The sequence below is a fragment of the Salvelinus alpinus genome, chromosome 1 (genome assembly GCF_045679555.1).
Source record: "Salvelinus alpinus chromosome 1, SLU_Salpinus.1, whole genome shotgun sequence".
Classification (NCBI taxonomy): domain Eukaryota; kingdom Metazoa; phylum Chordata; class Actinopteri; order Salmoniformes; family Salmonidae; genus Salvelinus; species Salvelinus alpinus.
This window is the reverse complement of record NC_092086.1, coordinates 409,308-426,744: the sequence shown is the minus strand read 5'-3', so window position 1 is coordinate 426,744 and position 17,437 is coordinate 409,308. Positions and strand designations below refer to the sequence as shown.

The 17,437-nt window shown below is 45.5% G+C and overlaps 1 protein-coding gene across 1 annotated transcript in view; it reads left to right on the top strand.

The window, feature by feature from the left end:
- The window catches only part of LOC139568477 (caspase recruitment domain-containing protein 11-like), a 38,655-nt gene extending 33,400 nt beyond the window's left edge, over positions 1 to 5,255 (top strand). Inside the window, exons 11-12 of the mRNA XM_071390321.1 lie at positions 4,102 to 4,217; positions 4,487 to 5,255. Coding sequence (XP_071246422.1) covers positions 4,102 to 4,217; positions 4,487 to 4,691 — 321 coding nt within the window. The 3' untranslated portion in view covers positions 4,692 to 5,255. The remainder of the gene's footprint in view (positions 1 to 4,101; positions 4,218 to 4,486) is intronic.
- The last annotated feature ends 12,182 nt before the right edge of the window (positions 5,256 to 17,437 follow it).

Here is a 17,437-nt window from a genome sequence, read left to right as displayed (position 1 = left end):
TTACATCTCTCCTGAGAACATAGAGGCCGTCGCTGCAAAGGTACATACTAGTTTACATCTCTCCTGAGAACATAGAGGCCGTCGCTGCAAAGGTACAGACTAGTTTACATCTCTCCTGAGAACATAGAGGCCGTCGCTGCAAAGGTACAGACTAGTTTACATCTCTCCTGAGAACATAGAGGCCGTCGCTGCAAAGGTACAGACTAGTTTACATCTCTCCTGAGAACATAGAGGCCGTCGCTGCAAAGGTACAGACTAGTTTACATCTCTCCTGAGAACATAGAGGCCGTCGCTGCAAAGGTACATACTAGTTTACATCTCTCCTGAGAACATAGCGGCCGTCGCTGCAAAGGTACATACTAGTTTACATCTCTCCTGAGAACATAGAGGCCGTCGCTGCAAAGGTACAGACTAGTTTACATCTCTCCTGAGAACATAGAGGCCGTCGCTGCAAAGGTACATACTAGTTTACATCTCTCCTGAGAACATAGAGGCCGTCGCTGCAAAGGTACATACTAGTTTACATCTCTCCTGAGAACAAAGAGGCCGTCGCTGCAAAGGTACATACTAGTTTACATCTCTCCTGAGAACATAGAGGCCGTCGCTGCAAAGGTACAGACTAGTTTACATCTCTCCTGAGAACATAGAGGCCGTCGCTGCAAAGGTACAGACTAGTTTACATCTCTCCTGAGAACATAGAGGCCGTCGCTGCAAAGGTACAGACTAGTTTACATCTCTCCTGAGAACATAGAGGCCGTCGCTGCAAAGGTACATACTAGTTTACATCTCTCCTGAGAACATAGAGGCCGTCGCTGCAAAGGTACAGACTAGTTTACATCTCTCCTGAGAACATAGAGGCCGTCGCTGCAAAGGTACAGACTAGTTTACATCTCTCCTGAGAACATAGAGGCCGTCGCTGCAAAGGTACAGACTAGTTTACATCTCTCCTGAGAACATAGAGGCCGTCGCTGCAAAGGTACAGACTAGTTTACATCTCTCCTGAGAACATAGAGGCCGTCGCTGCAAAGGTACAGACTAGTTTACATCTCTCCTGAGAACATAGAGGCCGTCGCTGCAAAGGTACATACTAGTTTACATCTCTCCTGAGAACATAGAGGCCGTCGCTGCAAAGGTACATACTAGTTTACATCTCTCCTGAGAACATAGAGGCCGTCGCTGCAAAGGTACATACTAGTTTACATCTCTCCTGAGAACATAGAGGCCGTCGCTGCAAAGGTACATACTAGTTTACATCTCTCCTGAGAACATAGAGGCCGTCGCTGCAAAGGTACAGACTAGTTTACATCTCTCCTGAGAACATAGAGGCCGTCGCTGCAAAGGTACATACTAGTTTACATCTCTCCTGAGAACATAGAGGCCGTCGCTGCAAAGGTACAGACTAGTTTACATCTCTCCTGAGAACATAGAGGCCGTCGCTGCAAAGGTACATACTAGTTTACATCTCTCCTGAGAACATAGAGGCCGTCGCTGCAAAGGTACAGACTAGTTTACATCTCTCCTGAGAACATAGAGGCCGTCGCTGCAAAGGTACAGACTAGTTTACATCTCTCCTGAGAACATAGAGGCCGTCGCTGCAAAGGTACAGACTAGTTTACATCTCTCCTGAGAACATAGAGGCCGTCGCCGCAAAGGTACAGACTAGTTTACATCTCTCCTGAGAACATAGAGGCCGTCGCTGCAAAGGTACAGACTAGTTTACATCTCTCCTGAGAACATAGAGGCCGTCGCTGCAAAGGTACATACTAGTTTACATCTCTCCTGAGAACATAGAGGCCGTCGCTGCAAAGGTACAGACTAGTTTACATCTCTCCTGAGAACATAGCGGCCGTCGCTGCAAAGGTACATACTAGTTTACATCTCTCCTGAGAACATAGAGGCCGTCGCTGCAAAGGTACATACTAGTTTACATCTCTCCTGAGAACATAGAGGCCGTCGCTGCAAAGGTACAGACTAGTTTACATCTCTCCTGAGAACATAGCGGCCGTCGCTGCAAAGGTACATACTAGTTTACATCTCTCCTGAGAACATAGAGGCCGTCGCTGCAAAGGTACATACTAGTTTACATCTCTCCTGAGAACATAGCGGCCGTCGCTGCAAAGGTACATACTAGTTTACATCTCTCCTGAGAACATAGAGGCCGTCGCTGCAAAGGTACATACTAGTTTACATCTCTCCTGAGAACATAGAGGCCGTCGCTGCAAAGGTACATACTAGTTTACATCTCTCCTGAGAACATAGAGGCCGTCGCTGCAAAGGTACAGACTAGTTTACATCTCTCCTGAGAACATAGAGGCCGTCGCTGTAAAGGTACAGACTAGTTTACATCTCTCCTGAGAACATAGAGGCCGTCGCTGCAAAGGTACATACTAGTTTTACATCTTGCCTTTTTGTAGAACCTTTATTTTAGCAGGGAGTCCCATTGAGACCAAGGCCTCTTTTCCAATACAACGTAATAAAACCATATTAAAAGCAATTTAAAAAGCAGACACATTCCTCTACAATGAGGTCCTCCATTCTAAAGAGCGACTGCATTTAAACAAAAAGCAACAAATCCCCGAAGTGTAAATGGGATCCTTTTGGTCATAAAGTCTTGTGGTAATAGCGTTTTGAACATCCGTGCGTCACAACGGGTAAATTAATGTTGGGTTTTGATTTGACGATGTTCATTTGCCCACTAACATGGGGTGAACAGCTGTCGCTCTCTACCTAATAGCATAGAGAGTGAGACAGACCTGCCCAGCAGCTCCAACTTTGTTTACATAAGACAACACGTCGCAAATTTTTTTAACTTGAGAAATACTGCACCAAACACCTTAGTTAGATGTACAATTTTGCAACTAAAACATCCTTGGCAAAAACAGATTTTTTAAATTGTCTTAGATTAATTCTGGGGATTTTTTTGAGTGAAATAGGCTTCTGCGTCTACAGTGGCTCAAGGGGGACAAACATCATTAACCAAACGCAGAATCGGTCATGAAAACTCCAAGTCTGAAATCTTGCTTTTCTAATGAACAACAGAAAAACACACGTGCCAATCGGTTGTTCAGTAGTTTAACAACTTGAACTGCCCTGGAGCATCTGCAATAACATCTGCTAAACATGTGTATGCGACCAACATGTTTAATTTGTTTTAATTTGATAATTCCATACACGGGTGCAAAAAAACAAAGCAGATTCCCCTAATTCTGTCGTTAACCATCCCTGTGATCAGGTCTGGTGACTCCTAATTTAACAATGCAGTAAGGTATGGAGGAAGTTTTCACAAGAGGGCTTTCTAAACAAAAACATTGAATCAAGTCAAATCAATACAACAAGTGTAGACTACCAGCCAATGTACAGAACAAACAGCTATATTTATATTTACCATGTCCTTGTTCAGCCACAATTGAAGTACATTTTGAAGCTTAGAAAAGATCTAAGCTGAGTGTTGATTGAAGATTCAGAAATGTCCACTAGACAGTTTAGAGATCAGGAGATCATTACTCGGGGGTCGCCACCTTTCTAGAGAGGGAGCACATGGTCAGCCTTCCAGAAACCTGAGTGACTAGACCGTTTAGAGATCAGGAGATCATTACTCAGTGGTCGCCACCTTTCTAGAGAGGGAGCACATGGTCAGCCTTCCAGAAACCTGAGTGACTAGACCGTTTAGAGATCAGGAGATCATTACTCAGTGGTCGCCACCTTTCTAGAGAGGGAGCACATGGGCAGCCTTCCAGAAACCTGAGTGACTAGACCGTTTAGAGATCAGGAGATCATTACTCAGTGGTCGCCACCTTTCTAGAGAGGGAGCACATGGGCAGCCTTCCAGAAACCTGAGTGACTAGACCGTTTAGAGATCAGGAGATCATTACTCAGGGGTCGCCACCTTTCTAGAGAGGGAGCACATGGGAAGCCTTCCAGAAACCTGTGGATTTAAATCAGTGTATTTTACTATTTTCAAATACATTCCAATACTTTCCAAGTTTATTTCCAGGTACATTCCAATATTCAACTTCTTGTTCAATTTGTTCATTTGGAAATGTATGTGAATGTAATTGAGATATTTGAAATAGTATTTGAACCCAGGTCTGTTGTGTGCAGGGTAAACACTGTTTGATGGAGGCTGACGTGAGCTGTGTTAAAGACCTGCTGAGGAGAGAGATCTACCCAATCATCATCCACATCAAGATCTGTGACAAGAACATCAGGAAGCTAAGGTACTCTGACCTCTAACCCCTGACCTCTGTCTCCAACAGGAAGCTGCCCCTGCGTGTGGACAGTGAGGAGGAGTTTGTCAGAGTGTGTCGGAGCAGAGAGAGAGAGCTGGAGAGTGTTCCTAACCCCTGACCTCTGTCTCCAACAGGAAGCTGCCCCTGCGTGTGGACAGTGAGGAGGAGTTTGTCAGAGTGTGTCGGAGCAGAGAGAGAGAGAGCTGGAGAGGGTTCCTAACCCCTCACCTCTAACCCCTGACCTCTGTCTCCAACAGGAAGCTGCCTCTTCGTGTGGACAGTGAGGAGGAGTTTGTCAGAGTGTGTCGGAGCAGAGAGAGAGAGCTGGAGAGTGTTCCGTGTCTCTATGCGTGTCTGGAGCCTGAGGAATGGGCTGGGCCTGATGACCTCATCAGAGTGGTGAAAGACAGAATCCAGGAGGAACAGAGGAAGACTGTCTGGGTGGAGCAAGACCTGCTGTAACGCACACAGAGGAATGCACACCTCACACACACACACACACACACACACACACACACACACACACACACACACACACACACACACACACACACACACACACACACACACACACACACACACACACACACACACACACACACACACACACACACACACACACACACACACACACACACACACACACTGCAAGATGGCGACGCTGGGTAGGGCATGCATTTTGCAGGCTGCCTCTCAACTTTGCTATTTAATGTGTATTTCATGTGTTTTTAATGTATAGTCAATGTATATTTCTGTGTAATTCCTCACTTTTGTTTGCTCTGCTAAATTGACTATATTTTTTATTCCATTGAGCTAATTTGTATTATTCTTAACGTATTTACTCCTATTTTTATTATGTCACATAATAGTTGGGAGTCCCCTTAGGGGCGGCGCACAATTGGCCCAGCGTCGTCCTGGTTTGGCCGGAGTACGCCGTCATTGTAAATAACAGTTTGTTCTTAACCGACTTGCCTAGTTAAGTAAAGATTAAATAAAATAAAAAATACTAAATTGTTGATGGGTGAACCTGTGGTCAGCATCTCATTATTATGTCACATTGTTGATAGGTGAACCTGTCGTAAGCTCTCAGATCACGTGGACTGGGATATGTTCCGGGTAGCCTCAGACCATAACATTGATGTATACGCTGACTCGGTGAGCGAGTTTATTAGCAAGTGCATCGGTGATGTGGTACCCATGGCGACTATTAAAACCTTCCCCAACCAGAAACCGTGAATTGATGGCAGCATTCGTGCAAAACTGAAAGCGCACGAACCACTGCTTTTAATAATGGCAAGGCGACCGGAAACATGACCGAATACAAACAGTGTAGCTATTCGTTCTATTCTGTTCTGTTCTACTCTATTCGGTCCTATTCTATTCTGTTCTACTCTCTTCTGCTGTGTTATATTCTATTATGTTCTATTCTATTGTACTCTATAATATTCTGTTCTACTCTATTCTATTGTACTCTATTGTATTCTGTTCTACTATATTATATTCTGTTCTACTCTATTATATTCTGTTCTATTCTATTGTCACCTTTATTTAACCAGGTAGACCAGATCACCTTTATTTAACCAGGTAGGCCAGATCACCTTTATTTAACCAGGTAGGCCAGATCACCTTTATTTAACCAGGTAGGCCAGATCACCTTTATTTAACCAGGTAGGCCAGATCACCTTTATTTAACCAGGTAGACCAGATCACCTTTATTTAACCAGGTAGACCAGATCACCTTCATTTTACCAGGTAGACCAGATCACCTTCATTTAACCAGGTCGGCCAGTTGAGAACAAGTTCTCATTTACAACTGCGACCTGGCCAAGATAAAGCATAGCAATTCGACACAAACAACACAGAGTTACACATGGAATAATACAGTAGAAAAGTCTATATACAGTGAGTGCAAATGAGGTAAGATAAGGGAGTTAAAGCAATAAATAGGCCATGGTGGTGAAGTAATTACAATATAGTAATTAAACACTGGAATGGTAGATGTGCAGAAGATGAATGTGCAAGTAGAGATACTGGGGTACAAAGGAGCAAGATAAATAAATAAATATAGTATGGGGATGAGGTAGCTGTTTACAGATGGGCTGTGTACAGGTGCAGTGATCTGTGAGCTGCTCTGACAGCTGGTGCTTAAAGCTAGTGAGGGAGATATGAGTCTCCAGCTTCAGTGATTTTTGCAGTTCGTTCCAGTCATTGGCAGCAGAGAACTGGACGGAAAGGCGACCAAAGGAGGTGTTGGCTTTGGGGATGACCAGTGAAATATACCTGCTGGAGCGTGTGCTACGAGTTGGTGCTGCTATGGTGACCAGTGAGCTGATGTAACAGTATAACTTTAGACCGTCCCCTCGCCCCGACACGGGCGCGAACCAGGGACCCTCTGCACACATCAACAACAGTCACCCACGAAGCGTCGTTACCCATCGCTCCACAAAAGCCGCGGCTCTTGCAGAGCAAGGGGAAACACTACTTCTAGGTTTCAGAGCAAGTGACGCAACTGATTGAAACGCTATTAGCGCGTACCCGCTAACTAGCTAGCCATTTCACATCCGTTACACTCACCCCCCTTTCGAAAAAATACATATCTACTCACATTGATGTCTTTTTACAAATTAACTGCACCCCTGATATGTCTCATTCTACTGTGTGGGAGTTGTTAAAAGCATATCTAAGGGGACAAATTATTTCATACACAGCGTATGACAACAAACAGCGCACCAAATGCTTATCGGAGCCATCTCAACTCATTCTGGATGTGGACAACAGATATGCCTCTTCTACCACTCCTGAACTCTACAAAGAGAGACTGCTACACCAATCAGAATTTGACAATCTTCCCATCAAAGAAACGGAGCAGCTTCTGTTTAAGTCGAGGCAGACATTTTGTGAACACGGAGAGAAAGCTGGCAAGTTGTTATCTCACCAGCTTCTGTTTAAGTCGAGGCAGACATTTTGTGAACACGGAGAGAAAGCTGGCAAGTTGTTATCTCACCAGCTTCTGTTTAAGTCGAGGCAGACATTTTGTGAACACGGAGAGAAAGCTGGCAAGTTGTTATCTCACCAGCTTCTGTTTAAGTCGAGGCAGACATTTTGTGAACACGGAGAGTAAGCTGGCAAGTTGTTATCTCACCAGCTTGGACAATCCACTGCTAGCAGCATCAGACCTGATGTCGCAGCTGATTTAACTTCTACCAATCCCAAAGAAATCAACAATCAATTTAAGCAATTCTACTCTGCTCTTTACACGTCAGAGGCTCTTCCTGACACATCTCGTATGCATTTCTAGACAGTCTGGACATCCCCGTCTCAATTCAGATGAGCAAACCAACATGGATGCCTCTAAGTGATGATGAAGCTACTCTGGCCATCCAGTCCATGCAGACCGGTAAAGCTCCTGGGCCTGATGGCTTCTGTTGAGTTTTATAAAGCATTCTCCTCTAAATGATCCTCTATCCTCAGCTCAATGTACAATGAAATCCTTTCTAGTCAGAAACTGTCACAGACAATTACCCAGGCGACTATTTCAGTTTTGCTTAAAAAAGACCAGAATCCCCTTTTGTGCTGCGATTTATAAAATTCTCACTAAGGTCCTCCCGCACCGTTTAGAGACAGTGATGTCTAATATAATTAACTCTGACCAAACCGGATTTATCTCAGGTAGGTAATCTTTCTATAATATGCACCGGCTATTTAATGTTCTTTATTCTGCCCACTCAACTCTACAGCCAGAGGTCGTCACCTCTCTTGTTGCTGAAAAGGCTTTGACCGGGTTGAGTGGGAATGTCCATTTACAGTACTAGAGATTTGGGTTTGGCCTGTCATTCCTTTCCTGGATTAAGTTTTGTACTCGTCCCCAGTGGCTTCTGTTCGCTCCAACAATGCTACCTCCAGCTACTTCCCTCTCCACAGGGGGACCAGGCAGGGTTGTTGTGTATCCCCTTTCCTATTTGATATGGCTACTGAGCCTCTTGCTATCGCCCTGCGGGCGGAGGAGAGGATTAAGGGAATATTAAGGGGCAACATAACTTACACCAAATGAAGTTGGAAATGTAGCTGAATACAAACAGTGTAGCTATTCGTTCTATTCTGTTCTGTTCCAGTTGTTTGAAATCTTTGAAAGTTAAACAGATTACCGACCATTTAGAATCCCACTGTACCGTCTCCACTATGCAATCCGGTTTCCGAGCTGGTCATGGGTGCACCTCAGCCACACTCAAGGTCCTAAACGATATCATAACCGCCATCGATAAAAGACAGTACTGTGCAGCCGTCTTCATCGACCTGGCCAAGGCTTTCGACTCTGTCAATCACTGCATTCTTATCGGCAGACTCGATAGCTTTGGTTTCTCAAGTGACTGCTTCGCCTGGTTCACCAACTACTTCTCTGATAGAGTTCAGCGTGTCAAATCGGAGGGCCTGTTGTCCGGACCTCTGGCAGTCTCTATGGGGGTTCCACAGGGTTCAATTCTCAGGCAGACTCTTTTTTCTGTATATATCAATGATGTTGCTCTTGCTGCTGGTGATTCTCTGATCCACCTCTATGCAGACGACACCATTCTGTATACTTCTGGCCCCTCTTTGGACACTGTGTTAACTAACCTCCAAACGAGCTTCAATGCCATACAACACTCCTTCCGTGGCCTCCAACTGCTATTTTAATGCTAGTAAAACTAAATGCATGTCTTCAACCGATTGTTGCCCGCACCCGCCCGCCCAGCTAGCATCACTACTCTGGACGGTTCTGACTTAGAATATGTCACTACAAATACCTAGGTGTCTGGTTAGACTGTAAACTCTCCTTCCAGACTCACATTAAGCATCTCCAATCCAAAATCAAATGTAGAATCGGCTTCCTATTTCGCAACAAAGCCTCCTTCACTCATGCTGCCAAACATACCCTCGTAAAACTGACTATCCTACCGATCCTTGACCTCGGCGATGTAATTTACAAAATAGCCTCCAACACTCTACTCAACAAACTGGATGCAGTCTATCACAGTGCCATCCGTTTTGTCACCAAAGCCCCATATACTACCCACCACTGCGACCTGTATGCTCTCGTTGGCTGGCCCTCACTACATATTCATCGCCAAACCCACTGGCTCTAGGTCATCTATAAGTCTTTGCTAGGTAAAGCCCCGCCTTATCTCAGCTCACTTGCCACCATAGCAACACCCACGCTCCAGCAGGTATATCTCACTGGTCATCCCCAAAGCCAACACTACCTTTGGCTGCCTTTCCTTCCAGTTCCCTGCTGCCAATGACTGGAAAGAATTGCAAAAATCACTGAAGCTGGAGTCTTATATCTCCCTCTCTAACTTTAAGCATCAGCTGTCAGAGCAGCTTACCGATCACTGTACCTGTACACAGCCCATCTGTAAATAGCACACCCAACTACCTCCTCCCCATATTGTTATTGATCCTCTTGCTCTTTTGCACCCCCGTATCTCTACTTGCACATCATCATCTGCACATCTATCACTCCAGTGTTAATGCTAAATTATAATTATTTCACCTCTACGGCCTATTTATTGCCTTACCTCCGTACTCTTCTATATTTGCACTCGCTGTACATAGCTTTTTCTATTGTGTTACTGACTGTACGTTTGTTTATGTGTAACTCTGTGTTGTTGTTTTTGTAGCACTGCTTTGCTTTATCTTGGCCAGGTCACAGTTGTAAATGAGAACTTGTTCTCAACTAGCCTACCTGGTTAAATAAAGGTGAAATAAAATAAAATAAAAATAGTAATCTCTTCCCAGCGTCACAGATTGGCATTCCAGTTCTGACATAGGAACGGTCTGGTGTTTTTTTGTGACCTATTTGTTGACAACACATTCGTCTCATTCGATACTCTGAGGGTTGACCATAATATTCCCTATACCCACTTTTTTAGATACCTGCAAACTCGCAGCTTTGCCCAAAAAACGTTTCCCTTCATTTCCACTCGAGCCTAAGTGACCAGTCGAGAGGTGCTTATATCTTAACCCTTATCTGAAGGTTTAAGATTATACGACATAATACAGGACATTAATCTGCCATCCTTTGCAAATACAAAATCTGCATGGGAGCAAGACATAGGTGGCGAGCTACCCGATGATATATGGCAACAAAGTTTTGAGCACATCATCATGTTGCATAAGGCATGGGCTTATTCAGTTTAAGGGTTTGCACCGTCTCCATTACTCAAATGACAGATTGGCAAAAATATACCCATATGTAGACCCCAAGTGTTTGATATGCCACCAGTCCAGCAACTGTGGGAGACATGTTTTGGTCATGCCAATCTTTGAGTGGCCTCTGGTACCCCATTTTTGAGGCATTCTCACATTTGTGTAATACAACTGTTAGCCCCAACCAGGTCACTGCCATTTTTGGGGTACCTCCCCTAGACCAGAATGCTACCTCGCTGCTAGCTCACCGCCTGGTCCTCTTCCACTGGAAGTCTGCAAACCGCCCTCCTTTATGCAGTGGGTTAAGGAGGTGATGTCATCTCTGCCTCTGGAGAAGTTCACTGTTGCATGGGTCCCGACAAAAGTTAGACTTAACCTTAGGCTGACCCCTCCTGTCTCAGCCTCCAGTATTTATGCTGCAGTAGCTTATGTGTCGGGGGGCTAAGGTCAGTCTGTTATATCTGGAGTACTTCTCCTGTCTTATCCGGTGTCCTGTGTGAATTTAAGTATGCTCTCTAATTCTCTCTCTCTCTCGGAGGACCTGAGCCCTAGGACCATGCCTCAGAACCACCTGGCCTGATGACTCCTTGTTGTCCCCAGTCCACCTGGCCGTGCTGCTGCTCCAGTTTCAACTGTTCTGCCTGCGGCTATGGAACCCTGACCTGTTCACCGGACGTGCTACATGTCCAAGACCTGCTGTTTTCAACTCTCTAGAGACAGCAGGAGCGGTAGAGATACTCTTAATGATCGGCTATGAAAAGCCAACTGACATTTACTCCTGAGGTGCTGACTTGTTGCACCCGCGACAACTACTGTGATTATTATTATTTGACCATGCTGGTCATTTATGAACATTCAGATATAAGAGATGTTGAATCTTGGCCATGTTCTGTTATAATCTCCACCCGGCACAGCTAGAAGAGGACTGGCCACCCCTCATAGCCTGGTTCCTCTCTAGGTTTCTTCCTAGGTTTTGGCCTTTCTAGGGAGTTTTTCCTAGCCAACGTGCTTCTACACCTGCATTGCTTGCTGTTTGGGGTTTTAGGCTGGGTTTCTGTACAGCACTTTGAGATATCAGCTGATGTAAGAAGGGCTATATAAATACATTTGATTTGATTTTGAACCTGGTCCCCATTAATACAATACGTGGAAAGCCTGTCTTTAACTTAGTGTAACTTGCATATTTTGGTAAGCAGTCATGTCTGTTCTAGTGGCCAATTGTGTTAAGAATTTTTCCCCCCATTGTTTTTGTTTCTATTACTGTTTGTTACTTTCCTATTTCACTTTTATAGATGCCTTGGTGGGTGGTTTGGAGGGAGGGAGGGAGGGGATGGATGGATGCCTTGGTGGGTGGGTGGTTTGGAGGGAGGGTTGGAGGGAGGGAGTGGAGTGGTGGGTGGTTTGGAGGGAGGGTTGGAGGGAGGGAGTGGAGTGGTGGGTGGTTTGGAGGGAGGGTTGGAGGGAGGGGATGGAGGGTTGGAGGGAGGGTTGGAGGGAGGGGGTGGAGGGTTGGAGGGAGAGAGTGGAGGGTTGGAGGGAGGGAGTGGAGGGTTGGAGGGAGGGGATGGAGGGTTGGAGGGAGGGGGTGGAGCGTTGGAGGGAGGGGATGGAGGGTTGGAGGGAGAGAGTGGAGGGTTGGAGGGAGGGAGTGGAGGGTTGGAGGGAGGGGATGGATGGTTGGAGGGAGGGAGTAGAGGGTTGGAGGGAGGGGATGGAGGGTTGGAGGGAGGGGGTGGATGGTTGGAGGGAGGGGTGGAGGGTTGGAGGGAGGGGATGGATGGATGCCTTGGTGGGTGGGTGGGTTGGAGGGAGGGAGTGGAGTGGTGGGTGGTTTGGAGGGAGAGGATGGAGGGTTGGAGGGAGGGGATGGAGGGTTGGAGGGAGGGGATGGATGGATGGTAGAATGAGGGTGGTTTGGAGGGAGTGGAGGGGGTGGGGTTGTACTGATTTTGTTGTTATATCTGAAAAACTATATATAAAGATAAATAAAAAAAAATAGAAATTAGGAACAGAGTAACACCAGCATATGATGAGGGTAAAAGTGTGTTTATGTGTTTGTGTGTTGAATTAATGGATGGACCCACTCATCACCAGTCTAACACCAAAGGATCCATATGTGGCAACTGGCTTTAACAAGTCAGGGTTAGAGGTCAGGGGGCAGGGTGATAACTCAGCAGCAGACTTGGTTCATGCCTTATTTTATATTTCTCACATGATATCCTGATGAAACATGCATCATTCTGAAATACAATAAAACTAGAATACTGAAATCAAGACATGGACTAATGTTAGTTATTCTGTATAGAAGAGAAACATGATGATTCTGCTCTGAGGGATTCTAGAACAACATGATGATTCTGCTCTGAGGGATTCTAGAACAACATGATGATTCTGCTCTGAGGGATTCTAGAACAACATGATGATTCTGCTCTGAGGGATTCTAGAACAACATGATGATTCTGCTCTGAGGGATTCTAGAACAACATGATGATTCTGCTCTGAGGGATTCTAGAACAACATGATGATTCTGCTCTGAGGGATTCTAGAACAACATGATGATTCTGCTCTGAGGGATTCTAGAACAACATGATGATTCTGCTCTGAGGGATTCTAGAACAACATGATGATTCTGCTCTGAGGGACTCTAGAACAACATGATGATTCTGCTCTGAGGGATTCTAGAACAACATGATGATTCTGCTCTGAGGGATTCTAGAACAACATGATGATTCTGCTCTGAGGGATTCTAGAACAACATGATGATTCTGCTCTGAGGGATTCTAGAACAACATGATGATTCTGCTCTGAGGGATTCTAGAACAACATGATGATTCTGCTCTGAGGGATTCTAGAACAACATGATGATTCTGCTCTGAGGGATTCTAGAACAACATGATGATTCTGCTCTGAGGGATTCTAGAACAACATGATGATTCTGCTCTGAGGGATTCTAGAACAACATGATGATTCTGCTCTGAGGGATTCTAGAACAACATGATGATTCTGCTCTGAGGGATTCTAGAACAACATGATGATTCTGCTCTGAGGGATTCTAGAACAACATGATGATTCTGCTCTGAGGGATTCTAGAACAACATGATGATTCTGCTCTGAGGGACTCTAGAACAACATGATGATTCTGCTCTGAGGGATTCTAGAACAACATGATGATTCTGCTCTGAGGGATTCTAGAACAACATGATGATTCTGCTCTGAGGGATTCTAGAACAACATGATGATTCTGCTCTGAGGGATTCTAGAACAACATGATGATTCTGCTCTGAGGGATTCTAGAACAACATGATGATTCTGCTCTGAGGGACTCTAGAACAACATGATGATTGTGCTCTGAGGGATTCTAGAACAACATGATGATTCTGCTCTGAGGGATTCTAGAACAACATGATGATTCTGCTCTGAGGGATTCTAGAACAACATGATGATTCTGCTCTGAGGGATTCTAGAACAACATGATGATTCTGCTCTGAGGGATTCTAGAACAACATGATGATTCTGCTCTGAGGGATTCTAGAACAACATGATGATTCTGCTCTGAGGGATTCTAGTACAACATGATGATTCTGCTCTGAGGGATTCTAGAACAACATGATGATTCTGCTCTGAGGGACTCTAGTACAACATGATGATTCTGCTCTGAGGGATTCTAGAACAACATGATGATTCTGCTCTGAGGGATTCTAGAACAACATGATGATTCTGCTCTGAGGGATTCTAGAACAACATGATGATTCTGCTCTGAGGGATTCTAGAACAACATGATGATTCTGCTCTGAGGGATTCTAGAACAACATGATGATTCTGCTCTGAGGGATTCTAGAACAACATGATGATTCTGCTCTGAGGGATTCTAGAACAACATGATGATTCTGCTCTGAGGGATTCTAGAACAACATGATGATTCTGCTCTGAGGGACTCTAGAACAACATGATGATTCTGCTCTGAGGGATTCTAGAACAACATGATGATTCTGCTCTGAGGGATTCTAGAACAACATGATGATTCTGCTCTGAGGGATTCTAGAACAACATGATGATTCTGCTCTGAGGGATTCTAGAACAACATGATGATTCTGCTCTGAGGGATTCTAGAACAACATGATGATTCTGCTCTGAGGGATTCTAGTACAACATGATGATTCTGCTCTGAGGGATTCTAGAACAACATGATGATTCTGCTCTGAGGGACTCTAGTACAACATGATGATTCTGCTCTGAAGGATTCTAGAACAACATGATGATTCTGCTCTGAGGGACTCTAGTACAACATGATGATTCTGCTCTGAGGGATTCTAGAACAACATGATGATTCTGCTCTGAGGGATTCTAGAACAACATGATGATTCTGCTCTGAGGGACTCTAGAACAACATGATGATTCTGCTCTGAGGGACTCTAGAACAACATGATGATTCTGCTCTGAGGGACTCTAGAACAACATGATGATTCTGCTCTGAGGGATTCTAGAACAACATGATGATTCTGCTCTGAGGGATTCTAGAACAACATGATGATTCTGCTCTGAGGGATTTTAGAACAACATGAAGATTCTGCTCTGAGGGATTCTAGAACAACATGAAGATTCTGCTCTGAGGGATTCTAGAACAACATGAAGATTCTGCTCTGAGGGATTCTAGAACAAGATGATGATTCTGCTCTGAGGGATTCTAGAACAACATGAAGATTCTGCTCTGAGGGATTCTAGAACAACATGATGATTATGCTCTGAGGGACTCTAGAACAACAGGAAATTCTGTTTACTTCCTGTTGTTGTACTGTCAGATGGAAACACTCGAACCCAACATGTAGATTCTACTCTGTGAATGACGAGGTTTGTGGCACAGATCATTATCATGAAATAACAGACAACAGTTCACAGTAAACACAGACTATCATTGTGCATAACCCTATACAACCCTATTACATAGCATCAGCAAGGTACATAAAACACTGACACCATCCCTTTAAGGCCGACAGACAGGTCATCCCTTTAAGGCCGACAGACAGATCATCCCTTTTAAGACCGACAGACAGGTCATCCCTTTTAAGACCAACAGACAGGTCATCCCTTTTAAGACCTCAAATATACAGATCTTCTGTATATTTGAAAAATGTGTTAAAAAATGATTATTTGCAAAAATTTGCTGTGTAAACTTTTCATTTTCATTCCAACCAAAGGCACTCTCTTCCCACCCCCCCCTGTCTAACTCTAACCCCCTAACCTCCTGTCTAACCCTAACCTCCTGTCTAACCCTAACCTCCTGTCTAACCCTAACCCCCCGTCTAACCCTAACCTCCTGTCTAACCCTAACCCCCCATCTAACCCTAACCCCCTGTCTAACCCTAACCTCCTGTCTAACCCTAACCCCCCGTCTAACCCTAACCTCCTGTCTAACCCTAACCTCCTGTCTAACCCTAACCTCCTGTCTAACCCTAACCTCCTGTCTAACCTCCTGTCTAACCTCCTGTCTAACCTCCTGTCTAACCCTAACCCCCTGTCTAACCCTAACCTCCTGTCTAACCCTAACCCCCTGTCTAACCCTAACCCCCTGTCTAACCTCCTGTCTAACCCTAACCCCCTGTCTAACCCTAACCCCCTGTCTAACCCTAACCTCCTGTCTAACCCTAACCCCCTGTCTAACCCTAACCCCCTGTCTAACCTCCTGTCTAACCACCTGTCTAACCTCCTATCTAACCTCCTGTCTAACCCTAACCCCCCGTCAAACCCTAACCCTAACCCCCTGTCTAACCCCCTGTCTAACCCTAACCCCCCGTCTAACCCTAACCCCCTGTCTAACCCTAACCTCCTGTCTAACCCCCTGTCTAACCCTAACCCCCTGTCTAACCCCCTGTCTAACCCTAACCCCCTGTCTAACCCTAACCCCCTGTCTAACCTCCTGTCTAACCTCCTGTCTAACCTCCTGTCTAACCCTAACCCCCTGTCTAACCCTAACCTCCTGTCTAACCCTAACCCCCTGTCTAACCCTAACCCCCTGTCTAACCTCCTGTCTAACCCTAACCCCCTGTCTAACCCTAACCCCCTGTCTAACCCTAACCTCCTGTCTAACCCTAACCCCCTGTCTAACCCTAACCCCCTGTCTAACCTCCTGTCTAACCACCTGTCTAACCTCCTATCTAACCTCCTGTCTAACCCTAACCCCCCGTCAAACCCTAACCCTAACCCCCTGTCTAACCCCCTGTCTAACCCTAACCCCCCGTCTAACCCTAACCCCCTGTCTAACCCTAACCTCCTGTCTAACCCCCTGTCTAACCCTAACCCCCTGTCTAACCCCCTGTCTAACCCTAACCCCCTGTCTAACCCTAACCCCCTGTCTAACCCTAACCCCCTGTCTAACCCCCTGTCTAACCTCCTGTCTAACCCTAACCTCCTGTCTAACCCTAACCTCCTGTCTAACCCTAACCTCCTGTCTAACCCTAACCTCCTGTCTAACCCTAACCTCCTGTCTAACCCTAACCTCCTGTCTAACCCTAACCTCCTGTCTAATCCTAACCTCCTGTCTAACCCTAACCTCCTGTCTAACCCTAACCTCCTGTCTAACCCTAACCTCCTGTCTAACCCTAACCTCCTGTCTAACCCTAACCCCCTGTCTAACCCTAACCTCCTGTCTAACCCTAACCTCCTGCCTAACCCTAACCCCCTGTCTAACCCTAACCTCCTGTCTAACCCTAACCTCCTGTCTAACCTCCTGTCTAACCTCCTGTCTAACCCTAACCTCCTGTCTAACCCTAACCCCCTGTCTAACCTCCTGTCTAACCCTAACCCCCTGTCTAACCCTAACCCCCTGTCTAACCCTAACCTCCTGTCTAACCTCCTGTCTAACCCTAACCTCCTGTCTAACCCTAACCTCCTGTCTAACCCCCTGTCTAACCTCCTATCTAACCCTAACCTCCTGTCTAACCCTAACCTCCTGTCTAACCCTAACCTCCTGTCTAACCCCCTGTCTAACCTCCTATCTAACCCTAACCTCCTGTCTAACCCTAACCTCC